This window comes from Apodemus sylvaticus, chromosome 22 (genome assembly GCF_947179515.1).
Source record: "Apodemus sylvaticus chromosome 22, mApoSyl1.1, whole genome shotgun sequence".
Taxonomy (NCBI): Eukaryota; Metazoa; Chordata; class Mammalia; order Rodentia; family Muridae; genus Apodemus; species Apodemus sylvaticus.
Genome location: NC_067493.1, coordinates 17816317 through 17829425, shown reverse-complemented (window position 1 = coordinate 17829425; position 13109 = coordinate 17816317). Strand labels below are relative to the sequence as shown.

The 13109-nt window shown below is 47.8% G+C and overlaps 1 protein-coding gene across 3 annotated transcripts in view; it reads right to left on the bottom strand.

Annotated features, from left to right (window-relative positions):
- The window catches only part of Flt3 (fms related receptor tyrosine kinase 3), an 83600-nt gene that overhangs the window by 27251 nt on the left and 43240 nt on the right, over positions 1–13109 (bottom strand). For all 3 annotated transcript variants that reach the window (XM_052167826.1, XM_052167825.1, XM_052167824.1), the window contains exons 5-9: positions 12208–12337; positions 9964–10091; positions 8923–9062; positions 8664–8817; positions 6163–6331 (exon numbers count right to left, since the gene is read on the bottom strand). In XM_052167826.1, coding sequence (XP_052023786.1) covers positions 6163–6331; positions 8664–8817; positions 8923–9062; positions 9964–10091; positions 12208–12337 — 721 coding nt within the window. The remainder of the gene's footprint in view (positions 1–6162; positions 6332–8663; positions 8818–8922; positions 9063–9963; positions 10092–12207; positions 12338–13109) is intronic.

Here is a 13109-nt window from a genome sequence, read left to right as displayed (position 1 = left end):
TAGATCAGCCTGACTATAGTGGGAAACGTTATTTGGCGGGGAGTCGGGAGATGGCGGCGACAGTCTAGGAACCCATGCGTTCCCGTTCATTCAGCTACCAATGGAGACCTGACTGTGGGAAGCATCAAGTCTCCGGCAGCAAAATCTGAAGAAAGAGTGTTTCCGTTTTCCTAAAATTCACAGCGTTGTGTTAGAAGCAGACAGGTAAAGACACAGTTATGGGAAGTGGGCACGGTGGTGCACACCTGCGTGCGTCTCAGCGCTCAAGAGGTTGAGGCAGGAAGATTGTACAAGCCTGGGCTGAGGTCCACGAGTCGATACGGACTCTGAAGCACATAAAGGGACGTGAAACAGCACACGTGCTAGGGCGTGGGAAGCGCTATCACTAGAGAATTCAAGTTCGAATTTGAGGTGTCAGAGATTGCTCCTGCAGAGGAAGAATGGGAAAGGCGGGGAAGGACACGCCACAGAGGCACTGAGGTAAACAAAATTGCAGGTGCTGTGTGCATACGCACAAGGCAGCCAGCCGCAGGATCCCAGTTGGCCCTGAAACATCCTTGGACAGCTGGAACTTTGAGCCAGGGCTGCCTGGGCACCTGTGCTCTGTGTGCCCGTATCTCTTCGTCGGATGCTGTTGGCCGACGAGTGAGATGGAAGTCACTCTTTGCGCCTGCCAGGAGTTTCCAGCAGTTGGTCTGCAGGGGAAGCGCGTGCTAGAAGGCTTGCCTGCCGTGACCACTGCCCCGAGTTCAATCCCCAGGAACAAGCAAAGGAAAATAAAATGCTTTCGGCTGAGAATCATATACATTTTTCCAGTTCTTACTCCTTTTCTTCCCTTTCTTTATCTACAGGGGATGTAGCTAGGGAAGGAGACAGGGTCTCATTGTAGCCCTGAGTAGCCTAGAAGTATTATTTATTATTATTATTATTGTTGTTGTTGTTGAGACAGGGTTTCTCTGTGTAGCTCCAGGCTGTCCTGGAACTCACTCTGTAAACCAGACTGGATTGGAACTCAGAGATCCACTTTGCCTTCTAAATGCTGGGATTAAAGGCCTGCACCACTATGCCTAATATCTTTTTTAAAAGAGTCTCTGGCATCCCGGACTGGCCTTGAACGCTATAGGAAGGCTTTGAACTCCTGCTTCCACCTTCTGAGTGGTCTGGTCTGGTTTTGTGAAAGCCGTGTGAACCAGGGCTCTGTGGAAGTGAGGCAAGCGTCCGACCGCCTGAGCTACATCCCGACTCCCCAGTTTTTATCCTGGCCTTCTGGACAAGGAAGAAATTCAGGGGAAGGAAGTGATGGAAAAGCTGTAGGAGAACCCCAAAGGCCAGCCTGGGAATGGGGAGAGCCGTGCTGCAGCACCCCCAGGCTTCAGAAGGGCAAGAAAGGCCGTGAGCCTTCAAAGCAGAAAGTGAGACTTTGTGTGGACAATGGCCAAAGGCCTTGAAAAGGAAGGGATAAGAGAGTTAAAACACACAAAAAACAAAACAAAACAAAACAAACAACCCAGCCCACAGCTGCCTATGCCTCTAATCTCAGCGCTCTAGAGGCAGAAATGGGAGGGTTAAGAAACAGAGGTCAAGGTCCGGAGAGACAACTCCACAGTTAAGAGCGCTGGCTGCTCTTCCAGATCCAGGTTCAGTTCCCAGCACCCACAGGGCGGCTCGAAGCTGTCTATAACTCCATCAGGGCATCCAGTGCCCTCTTCTGGCCTTCACGGGCACCAGGTGTGCACATGGGACACAGAACACATAGTCAGGCAAACACTAATACATAGGAAATAGGAATACATAAATCCCTTAAAGAGAGAGTCCAAGGCCAGTGCGGGTCACATAAAGAGCCTTGCTTGTATCAGAAGGAAAGAAGAGGAGTCAGAGATGGCAATGGGAGACTGGGAGGGGAGCGGGACTGAGGGACCAACACAGTCGGCCAAGGACCATGCTCAAAGTTCCACTCAGTTTGGTGGAGAAACTAATGACCACACAAGGGTGTTTGCGCTGTATGGAGCAAAGCACGAGACTGCATGGTGATTTGTCTTTTCTGTCTGTGGTGCTGTCTCCACAGGGCGTGGCCCCGTCGCAAGCAGAGCTCCTGAGGTATTTTCTCTTCTACAATATCCAGGTAGGATATGGATCCCGTAACCTGGCGGGACACAGAACCAAATGCCCAGACAGATTTACCGCATTCGTTTGCCTTCCTGTGGCCTTGTCAGGCCTCAGACCTGCCATTCTCTTGCCTCCAGCCTCCTGTGTTCTGGGGTGACAGGCCTGGGCCACCCACCTGGCTTTCTCCCACGCTTATGGCCCCAGCAGCAAAGAGAGGGACTGTCAGGTACCAGGAAGCTCATTTCTTCCGCCTCATTTCTTCCAAGTTTCTTGCCCACCCCACCCCCTTTTCCCACTTGGTATCAAGAAATTTGAGTTGCTAGTGACATATCCTGGAGACCGAGACAATGCAGTGTCATTACAATTAGGAAGAGGTTCACCCTACCATCAGGTCACTTTCTCTTTCCTTGTATTTAGCTCCCAGAGGAAGGAGCCGAGAAAGGCCAACCTTGGCTCAAGGGCTCTGGACTCTGTAGGGCCAGGCAGGTGCATTTCTGAGTTTGCAGCCAGTCTGGTCTAGGTCTCCAGTGCTATACAGTGAGACCTTGTTTCACCTTTTAAAATCTTTTAACACTATAAGAGCTATCAAAATGATAACTAAGATAGAACAATAGAACCATTACATTAAATACACTTAGTACACAGGTTTAAGACAGGGTCTCACCGCAGAGCCCAGGAGAAGAGCCAGGGCCGCAGTTACAGGCAGCATGGCTGAAGGGTGATGAGACTTAGCTCTTGGTATTGGTCTAGAGACAAACATCTTCCCCTTCCTTTTTGTATATATTCAGGCTCACCCCTCCCCCATCCCCAAACCCCATTCCAGTTAAAAAACAAAAAACAAAAAAGAAAATGTCAGTTCTGCCACCGGTCATCCAGACCGTGAACACTTGGGAGGTCCATTGCTCCACTTTGGAAACCCCTAGAGAGAACCCAATGGGGACAGAACTGGAGGACGGGATGGACTACCTCCAGGAAGAAGTGAAGCCACACTCATTCTTTTTCTCCTATGACACTAAGCAGATTCTGTATTCATTGGTAAGTCTAGATAATTCGCTCCCCCACCCCCCAAAGTAAGGGGTGAATATCCTCCCGACTCTTTTTTCCGAAGTAAAAAGGCACCCGGCAGCTGGAAAACAGACACAGACACGGCAAGGCAGGCCCCAGGGAGCCTCGGGGCATGATTTGAGGAAGTAAATTGCAGAAATGAAGCTTTGAAGGTGGGGAAGCCGAGAGACTCTGGCGTATACCATGACCGCATCGAGGCTTCTGCAGGAGTCCAGTTACTACACAGACTTAAGAAACAAAACAAAGCAAAACATAAAATACAAAACCAGCCACTCAGATCAGCTCTGAAAACACGATCTGGGTCCTTTACCATCACACCTCACCTCAACAGAACCACTGCATCTACTGGGAAGATAAGGATGTCAGCTCCTTTGGCGTATTAGCAACTCACCATCAAAGGTGAATAGAGCTTGTGTTACCGCTCACCTCAACCCACAGCCTACAGCAGAGAGAAGGTTCATAGACCTCGGGGGAAACCCTGTTCAGCACTGACTGCTGTGCTTCAGTCTTCCTTGCTGCCAACATCCATGTTTTTTTGTTCTCTGGGATCCCTCAGAGAATCAATGTCACACCAAGCACTGTGTGCCATGCGCAGTGCATGGCAGACAACATGGGCTCAGCTTTCTCCAAGAAGTCATGTCCAGGAGTGGTCAGGAGTCCGTTTCCTGGTTCACACACACATTTCTTGAGTGAGGCAGGGGTGGGGCTAGAGAGATGACAGCTCGGCCATCTTTGCGGAGGTTATAAACTCAGAACTGAGGTGTCTCACAGGAAGCTGCTCCCAGGTGACTGGCAATGAAAGGGACACGGGACAGCTCAAACTGGGATGGAAAGATGCTGGGGTCCAGGCTTGTAGGTTGGAGCCCCAGGATGAAATGCAGCTACCCAGCCCAGTGGGGTAGCCCCTGGTTGCATGGCAGATACAGCTTTGTGATATCCCCAGGAGGGTCTGCTGTGTGTCACCAGGTCACACAGTGACAATATGCACCCTGTGGGGGAGAAGGAAAGATGGCAGTTGCTTACCCACTCACAGGGCCCTTTGCTATGTAGTCCAGGCTGGCCTGGAACTCACTATGTAGCCTAGGCTGGCCTGGAACTCAGAGATCAACCACCTCTGCCCCTGGGCTGTTAGGATTAAATGTGTTGCTACACCATGACCCAAAGGTACATTTGTTCCTATCCTAGTAACACACACACACACACACACAGAGGCATGGACACACATACACTTTCTCTCTTGAAGACCAATTAAAAATTACTTATGGAAATTAAAAAAAAAAAAAAGAAGCACAATATCATGAAGGAAACAGCAGGAGCAGCATGAGGGGTAGAAAGAGCTTAGCTCTTACGTTGTCACGGTGACCAGAGTGATCACAAGCCCATCACGAGCCACAAACAGCAGCTCCGTTCCCCTGCAGACATGTACAGGAAGCGCATTCCTTGATCTCTGTAACTCAGCACACCTCAAACAATCATTTAAACACAGCCTCAGTGTGAAAATTATTGAGATAGTTTACATTCCTGTTTTGCTTGCTTGTTTGTGATTTCTGAGACAGGGTTTCTCTGTGTAGCCCTGGCTGTCCTGGAACTCACTCTGTAGACCAGGCTGGCCTCAAACTCAGAGATCTGCCTGCCTCTGCCGATCCCGTTGGAATCAAAATTATACACCACCATGGCTGGGCTTATATTCTTTTTTTAAATTCATAACCCAGAGTGTATTTTACATCTCCTTTTAGACCAGTCCAGTGTAAAGCCCTTACTCGTCAAATCCTGGAGGCTTCTGCATTAAACAGCAGGTAACACAAACCAACAACAACGGTTTGCTTCTAATGCTTTGCTGACAATGCAGGGCCTCTAATGCATTGCTGCCTAGCACAGTAGTGGCGGCCACTTCGGAGGCCAAGATGGGATTGCTTGAACTCAAGGATTCAAGTCTATCCCAGGAAATACATCGAGCCCTAACTTGGAAAAAAATCAGGGCAATTTGTCTTGATCTTGATGCAGTCCATCTAGCTATGAGCCATGAATCTACCTTTCAAGACAATTGCCCAGGTAACTCTCACACGTCTGGATCACATGCTGAGAAACGACCGTTGTAGACCACAGTGATAGCTTAAAAGAGGACAGTGATGCCCCGGCTCTCACGGTCTACCCTGAATGAGCGAGTCTCCCTGGGCTGTAATAGGAGCTGTGCTGTGGATGTGGTGCAGCTGATAAGAACAAATCCTTACTGCTCTTGCGGGGACTTGAGTTGTGTTCCCAGTCTCCACGTCGGGCAGCTCACAACCCCGGTAACTCCAACTCTAGGGGGATCCCAAGCCTCTGACCTCCAGGGACACTGCAGTCACACACAGAAACTGCCACACACAGATACACATGACTAAAACTAAAATCTATAAAGGAGAGAGAGAAGGAAGAGACATCATAGCTAACAGAAGAAACCAGGGAAAGCTGGCTTTTGCTTCTCTAAGAATGTCTCCTCAGAACACTCCTGAATATGGTTGAACAAATCCCCTGGAGGTAAAAAACTCTCTTTTACGACTTACGGTCGGGCTATTTCTGCTTTTGTGTTGAGAACATAAATCAGGACACCTAGGGGAGATGGTTTCAGTTGACAAGGAGGTTTGGCTCCCCCATCACTCACAACCACCCTTAGCTGCCCGGGACTGTCAGAGGGAGCGCAGCAGTCAGACAGGAAACCACAGTCTCTTGACAGAAAACTGCCAGGATTCTATTTTCACGCAGCAGGCTTTAGTCCCGGAAGAGGAGAGGTGGCTCTCCTCACAGGTGCCGCTTGCTTTTAGTCTTTGGTCCTCTGACTCATCAATAAATCAGCTCACAGACTCACGGGGCTGGGTGTATAGCTCAGTGACAGAGTGTTCATTTATCAAGGCCAAGGCCCTGAGTTTGGTGCTCAGTATGGGGGGGGGGGAGGGGAGGAGGGGAGGAGGGGAGGAGGGGAGGGTGTGCGAGGGAGGAGGACTGTCTCACCTATACCCATCCTCCAGGCCACTTTGTTCACAAGGAAACGATGCTTGAGAAAAGTTCCATGTGCAGCGGATCCGTGGGTATGCTCTAAACCTGACTGAGAAGCAGAACTTCTCATATGGGTCAATTTCGTACTCTTCTTGCGAGCTGGTAGCATTTATGAACCCTTTGTCTGTAAAAAGAAAATTTACAAATTAGATATTGATATTTGTATAAGGATGGTATGTATGTGCATATATATATATACATATATACACATATACACACATATACGCATATATGCATATACACATATACACATATACATATATGCATATACGCATATACACATATACATATATACATGTATTTTTTTAACAGGTTTTTACAGTGTGGGCCCAGCTAACTTGGAACCCGCTTTGTAGACCAGGCTGACCATATAGAGATCTGCCTGCCATACATGATTTTTTTAAAGATTTATTTATTTTTATTTATTTTATATATATAAATACACTATAGCTGTAAAGAGGCCCTGCTCGCTCCGGCCCAAAGATTTATTTATTATTATATGTAAGTACGCTGTCGCTCTCTTCAAACACACCAGAAGAGGGCATCAGATCTCATTATGGATGTTTGTGAGCCACCACATGACTGCTGGGAATTGAACTCAGGACTGCTGGAAGAACAGTCAGTGTTCTTAACCACTGAGTCATCTTTCCAGGCCATGACTTTGGTTTTTTTGTTTTTTTTTAATTTGTCAGTTTAATGAAAGAAAGCATAGACAAAGCTGAGCTGTGGTTTGGGCTAGTCCACAAAGAAACAGAGGAGAGACTCAGACAGAGCCCATCATCTTTTGTAGACAGGACTTTCATTAAGGGATGAGATATTAGAGCTGGAAAGATGACTCAGAAACTGAGAAGACATACTCCTCTTGCTGAGGACCCAGGGACAGGGCCCCCTGCTAAATGATCTCCAGGTTCAAACGAAAGAGCCATGTGCTAGGCGACATCGGCAAGGCCTCCTGTGAGCCTCTCTATTGCTCTGCTAAGAGCACAACTGCTTCCTTGTTGCTCACATGACCAAAGCCTGCACCCTATGTGACATCACCTCTATGTGGCTGTTACTCTGAAACCCTCACGGGCATCCCAAATCCTAGTCACTGATCATGAGAACAGTTCTCACTAAGCACATTCCCAGAACAAGGATTCACTAGGCAGGTGTTTTGTACCAGGATCTGGGGCGCCAAGGATCTAGGCGACCAGACTGCCTGGTCCATAAGCAGAACATCGCTATGAAGGTAACAGTCCACCAAGACCGACGGCTTTCTGAGCTCAGGGTAAAACGGGGAACTCCCTTTCTTATTGGGGCTTCTCCATCTCTGTCTGTCTCTGTTTCTGTCTAGAGAGTGTCCCTGAATACAGGTGACTGGCCTAGTCTGGAAAATGACCTTGTACAGAGTTCTGTGCGAGGCTGCATAACTCAACACTCCGGCTGCCCACCCGCATAATTAAGAATCGCTTCATAACCAATCAGCCCTTCCCGCCCAAATGATGTTATGACCAGTTAGCCTTTTTTAATGCGTACCCCTAAAACAGTCCTTGTATACCCTACCTCTGAAACAAGAACGCAGACTCATCTCACTGCAGCGGTCTCCAGAGGTCACTGCACCATACTCCGGGCCATCTGGACCCTGCTCTGTGCCTCTGCTCCCTTTGTCCTCTCAGACTGGTGGCCAATGGCCTCCAGCCTCCGTGAAGGAGGGGTGGGGCAGGGCACTGAGAGCAAGGCAGAGGGAAGCTTCTCCTGACCCTGCTATTCTACTTTAGCTTCTTTTACAGTTTTTAACTGGACAGATGGCTCAGCAGTTAGAGCCCTGGCTGCTCTTCCAGAGAACATTGGTTAATTCCCAGCAACCTTACAGTAGCTCACAGCCACCTGTAGTTCCCATCCCAAAGGATCTGACGCTCTTTTTCTGGCCTTTGCAGGCATCTCACACACACACACACACACACACACACACACACTGGGGCACAGGCATAGGTGCAGAAGGACACCCATACACATAAAAGTAAATGTTAATTTTTAAAAATTACACTCACATATTGTGTTTTGGATGGGATACTTGGTAAAGGCCACATGTAGAGGTCAGAGGACAACCCAGAACAGTCAGTCCTCTCCTATCAGGGGTCCCAGGGATGCGACTCAGGTCACCAGCAAGCTTGGCAACTATTGTCTTTTTTGACTGAGCTATCTTACCAGCCTTCCCATTCAGTTTCTTAATAGAAAATTATACTGAAATCTGAATCTAGATCGCCTAGTCCACATTCCACACTGAAAGCAGCTAAAGAGACATGCAGAGCCAAGCTTGGTAGCCCATGCCTTTAATCCCAGCACTGGGGAGGCAGACGCAGGTAGACTTCTGTGAGTTCAAGGCCAGCCAATCTACACAGTGAGTTCCAGGACAGCATTACAAACAAACAAACAAACAAACAAACAAATCCCAGATTTCGTGAGTGGCCTGTTACCTAGGATGGTCACCAGCGCTGACCGGCTGGGATGCTTTGAGGAAGAACAGGTGTAATATCCAGTGTCGTTCCTTCCCACGGAGGACACAAAAGCCAAGAGAATCCGGACCATGGTCCTGTTTGTGGACCAAGTACTCATCTCAAAGTAGCTGCCCTGGGTGGTAAAGAAACAAGAAACTGCATTCCAGGCTGCCAGCCCACACTGGAAGCTTGCCGGAATCAGCAAGGGTCTGGCCAGAGACCGTAAGGGCGCCATTACCTCCTTCAGGGCTTTGTTTTCCAGCTCCCAAGAGAGGCCAAATTTGTGGTTCACATGGATGGCCTTGCACCTTATCCACAAGGGTTCCCCCACTTTCAGGAATAACTGGGGCAGTGTGCTCTGAGGAGCCTGATTTAGATCTAGAAGATAAAAATGTCCCAAAGAAGACCAAAAAAGCGTATCATTTTTAAAACGTTTGCTTCTGCTCAGGAGTGTCGTGAACATTTTGAAAAGCAATGGTGTCAGCATTCCCCCCACCCCCACCCTCCACCCCCCTACCCCTCCCACTCACCCCCACCCCCCCCACATCGAGAATTAAGTCAATAAAACAATGCAGAGCTGAGAAGATCAGGGCAAGACAGGCTGGTCTGGAAAAGGCCTGGAGCCCCAAAACAGATCAAAACTAAAAAACGAGAAAGTAAAACCACCCACTAGAGATGGAATACCCTTTGCTGCAGAAATCCTCCCTTACAGAATCTATAATGTTACATTTTAAATGGTATGAATAGGTCATCAAGATGGCTCAGCGGGTTGAGGGGCCCGCTGCTGCCAGGCTGACCTGAAGTTGATCCAGGGGCCCCATATGCTGGAAAGAGCACAGATGCCCATGAGTAGTCCTCTGACTTCCACATTGTATACTGTAGCATGTATTTGTGTGTGTGTGTGTGTGTGCGTGCGCACACATATCACACAGTAAATAAATGTAATAAAGCGGTGTGAAAGATCTGGAGTGGAACTCAGTGGCAGAGGAGATGCTCTGAATCCCTGGGTTTGAGCCTAGCACCTAAGTCAAATCAAATCAAATCAAATCAAATCAAATCAAATAAGTCCTATGAAAGAAGGGTTAAAGGCATGGGCCACCAAGCTTGGCCAAACCGTGTGTTTAATGGCTTTTAAGTTGGAATGTGGACAATGAAATCTAGATTTGGATTTCAGTATAACTTTCCATCATCTTTCTGAAGTGGAATGATTACCCACACAGATGCTATCAGTCCCTTAGGAACCGTCGCTAAGGACACAGAGCCGACAATCCCCCATTACCTATGGTGAAAAGCTTGGTGCATTCGCGGCCCAGTGCATTTCTCGCACAACATCTGATGTCTGTTCCAAATAACTCATAAAGTACCTTCTCCTCCTTTTTGATAACAGCAGGGCCGCCTTCTTTACAGCTGCAATTATAAGGAAGGCTTCCTTCAGAAAATGCCTCAAAATGACAGCTAACAGACTGCCAGCATGCTCAGTGTAGACTCCCTACACAGCCTATGTGAGGCCCTGGGTTCAAGGCCACCAGGACTGGGGGATGGGGGGAAACCCAGCATCTTTAGGGGATGAAGTTAGAAAGCATATCTTAAGGGATGGAAGAAACAGTAGATGAAGAAGTAAATCCAACTGTATCCAGCCTGGGATCTGCAGGGACCAGCTAGCCACTCTGTATCTAATTAGAATAATGTTACGTTATTACTTTATTATTTAATACTTTAGATTTTATTTTGCCTGGTGACTTTTTTTTTCATAGACAAGCTATCTTCATATAGTTCAGGTTGGCTTTGACCTTACTGTGTGGCCCAGGCTGGCTTCAGTCTTGCAGCAATCCTCCTGCCTCAGCTTCCTGAGTGCTGAGATTACAGGTGTGTGTTATTACACACAAATGCTTCTTCTTCCTCTCCTTCTTCTTCTTCCTCTCCTTCTTCTTCCTCTCCTTCTTCCTCTCCTCCTCCTCCTCCTTCCCCTTCCCCTTCCCCTTTATCCTTCTCCTCCTCCTCTTCCTCATCCTCCTCCTCCCCCTCCTCCTCCTCTTCCTCCTCCTCTTCTTCTTCTTTTGGTTCTCATTTAAAGACAGGCCAAAAAGAAAACACAGGTGAACTCAGAAAGAACCCCAAGGAAAGAAGCACAGTGGTCTTTGACGTAGCTTGACACGACAGGCTTGTTTTCTTCCAAGCACAAAGGAGGACAGGAGAGTGAAGCACACGTCGAGTTCCCAAAGCAAACTGGAAAGGAAAGCTGAGGTATGACTTCCAGGGAAGACCACCATACCACGGTAGTGTGCACAGAGCGACTCTCTTCTTCTGCCTTGCCTGGGCAGGAACCGGGGCTTTCTGGGTTTACTGTCTTTCTCCAGTGAGTCATTTGTACTTTCCTTTCAAATCTGAAGTCACCAACTTCCTATCACCCCCAAGACGACTGAGGTCCTCTTCTAGCCTTCTCAGTCTATACACACATCACATACATATATAGATACATGTGCACACACATGCATGCGGCACATTCATAGTTTAGGTCGTGGGTCTTTTCTATGAACTTCAAGGTCACGTTAACAATATCAAGGAAGCGGATCTGGTTTGGACTTTCCCCCTCTCTCGCTTTATCCCACTTAGTTTTCAGCAGTTATGTAGAAGAGTTGATTTGGCTAGTTCGGATGGCAGGGCTCCTCACCCTGAGGGAACTCAGCTGCAGCTCAGGCAGAGGCAGAAGGGTCCTGGCGCTCTGTGCCCAGCACCCTGCCTGACTGGATCTGTAGCCTCACATCTCAGCTTACTCCGTCATCCAGGCAACCCAATTATTCTTCTTTTAAAAGCCTGTCTACGTCTGTTTGTGTTTCCATCGGTTCTTCCATCCTCACTCTTGTGAAGAAGTAACAGAGTATAGTTAACTTGGGAGGCCTGCCAGGCGGTGGTGGCGCATGCCTGTAATCCCAGCACTCTGAGAGGCAGAGGCAGGCGGATTTCTGAGTTCGAGGCCAGCCTGGTCTACAGAGTGAGTTCCAGGACAGCCAGGGCTATACAGAGAAACCCTGTCTTGAAAAAAAAAAAAAAAAACCAACCAACCAACAAACAAACAAACAAAACCAATTTGTGAGGCTACACAGCTTGGTACACAAACAAGGGTCCAAAGATCTCAGGCTCTGGATTCCAATTCCTTAACAATTCTATAAATGGCCTCTCAAGAGGAAGCAGAAGGATCACGAATGAAACATTTACTCATAAGCAACTTCTTATCATAAGGATATTACAGTTCCCCACCCCAGGCTCTGGAATCCAACAACCCCACAGTCTTTGTTGAGGTGTAACGGCTGTGAGTCCTTCAGCTACCCCAGGGACTCTTAAAGGCCCTCTTGCCAAAAACCACCCATGTCCTCACCATGAAATCCTCAACAGTGATTCTGTTGAAACGAAGGGGAAAACAAAAACCAGATTTCACATACACTATAAAGCCAACAACAGTAGAAAAGTGCCATCATTCTGACAGGAATGGCAGTGGTCACGGTCACTGTGAGGCGTGTCTTACCTTTCCCTGTGGGAACTGCAGAGCACCCACTCCACAGTGGGCTCCGGAACACTCTCGGAGATGCAGAGCAGTGCATCCTGGTTCTCCATCTTCCTAAAGTAAGGTTTTCTTAGCACGTTCGGCTGTGTATCTAAGGTACCACAAAACAAGACCGTTTTAGCACTGCAGATGGGCTCAGGAGTCCCTCAAAATTTCCCACAGCATTTCTAAACAGCTAATCTCTTTCACCACAGCAGAGTCTGGCTCCTTCCCAATCTCAGGTGATGTCAGGTTTTTCGTTTTGTTTTGTTTTTTTGTTTTGCTTTGTTTTGTTTTGAGACAGAATCTTACTCTGCAGCCTGGCCTGGCCTGGAATTTGTTCTGTAGACCAGGCTGGTATCATACTCACAAAGATAGTCTTGTAGACTGCAAGTATCTTTTCTCATTCTGTGGTAGTTTGCATCTTTTAATCCCAGTAATTTCCAAACTTGGTTTCAATTCTACACTTTATTAGGGACATCAAAGTTTGTTCAACCTGCCAGCACCCTTAAGTGTCATGTTCCCAGAACAGTTCTGAATGGGGACAAGACATTTGCAGACCACAGTTATCAGGTTGTGGTTTTCAAAGGTTGGATGGCCTTACTTCAAGTACATTTCCCCATCTTAAATAGATCACGAAAGCCAGGTGTGGTGGTGTGTGTGTCTGTAATCTCTGAATGTGGAAAGTGGGAAGATCATGAGTTCAAAGCCAGTCTGGGCTACACCCTGAGACCGTCTCTTAAAGAAAGAAAAACTTTGCTGTTTTGCTCCCACGTGACAATCCTTTAAGCATCTTCAATTAAGAACTGAGGCTAAGTACTATGCAAAGTATTTGTGTGAGTGAGCTCAGGGGTCCTGGGGCGGACTTTCCCTGCATCACTCCA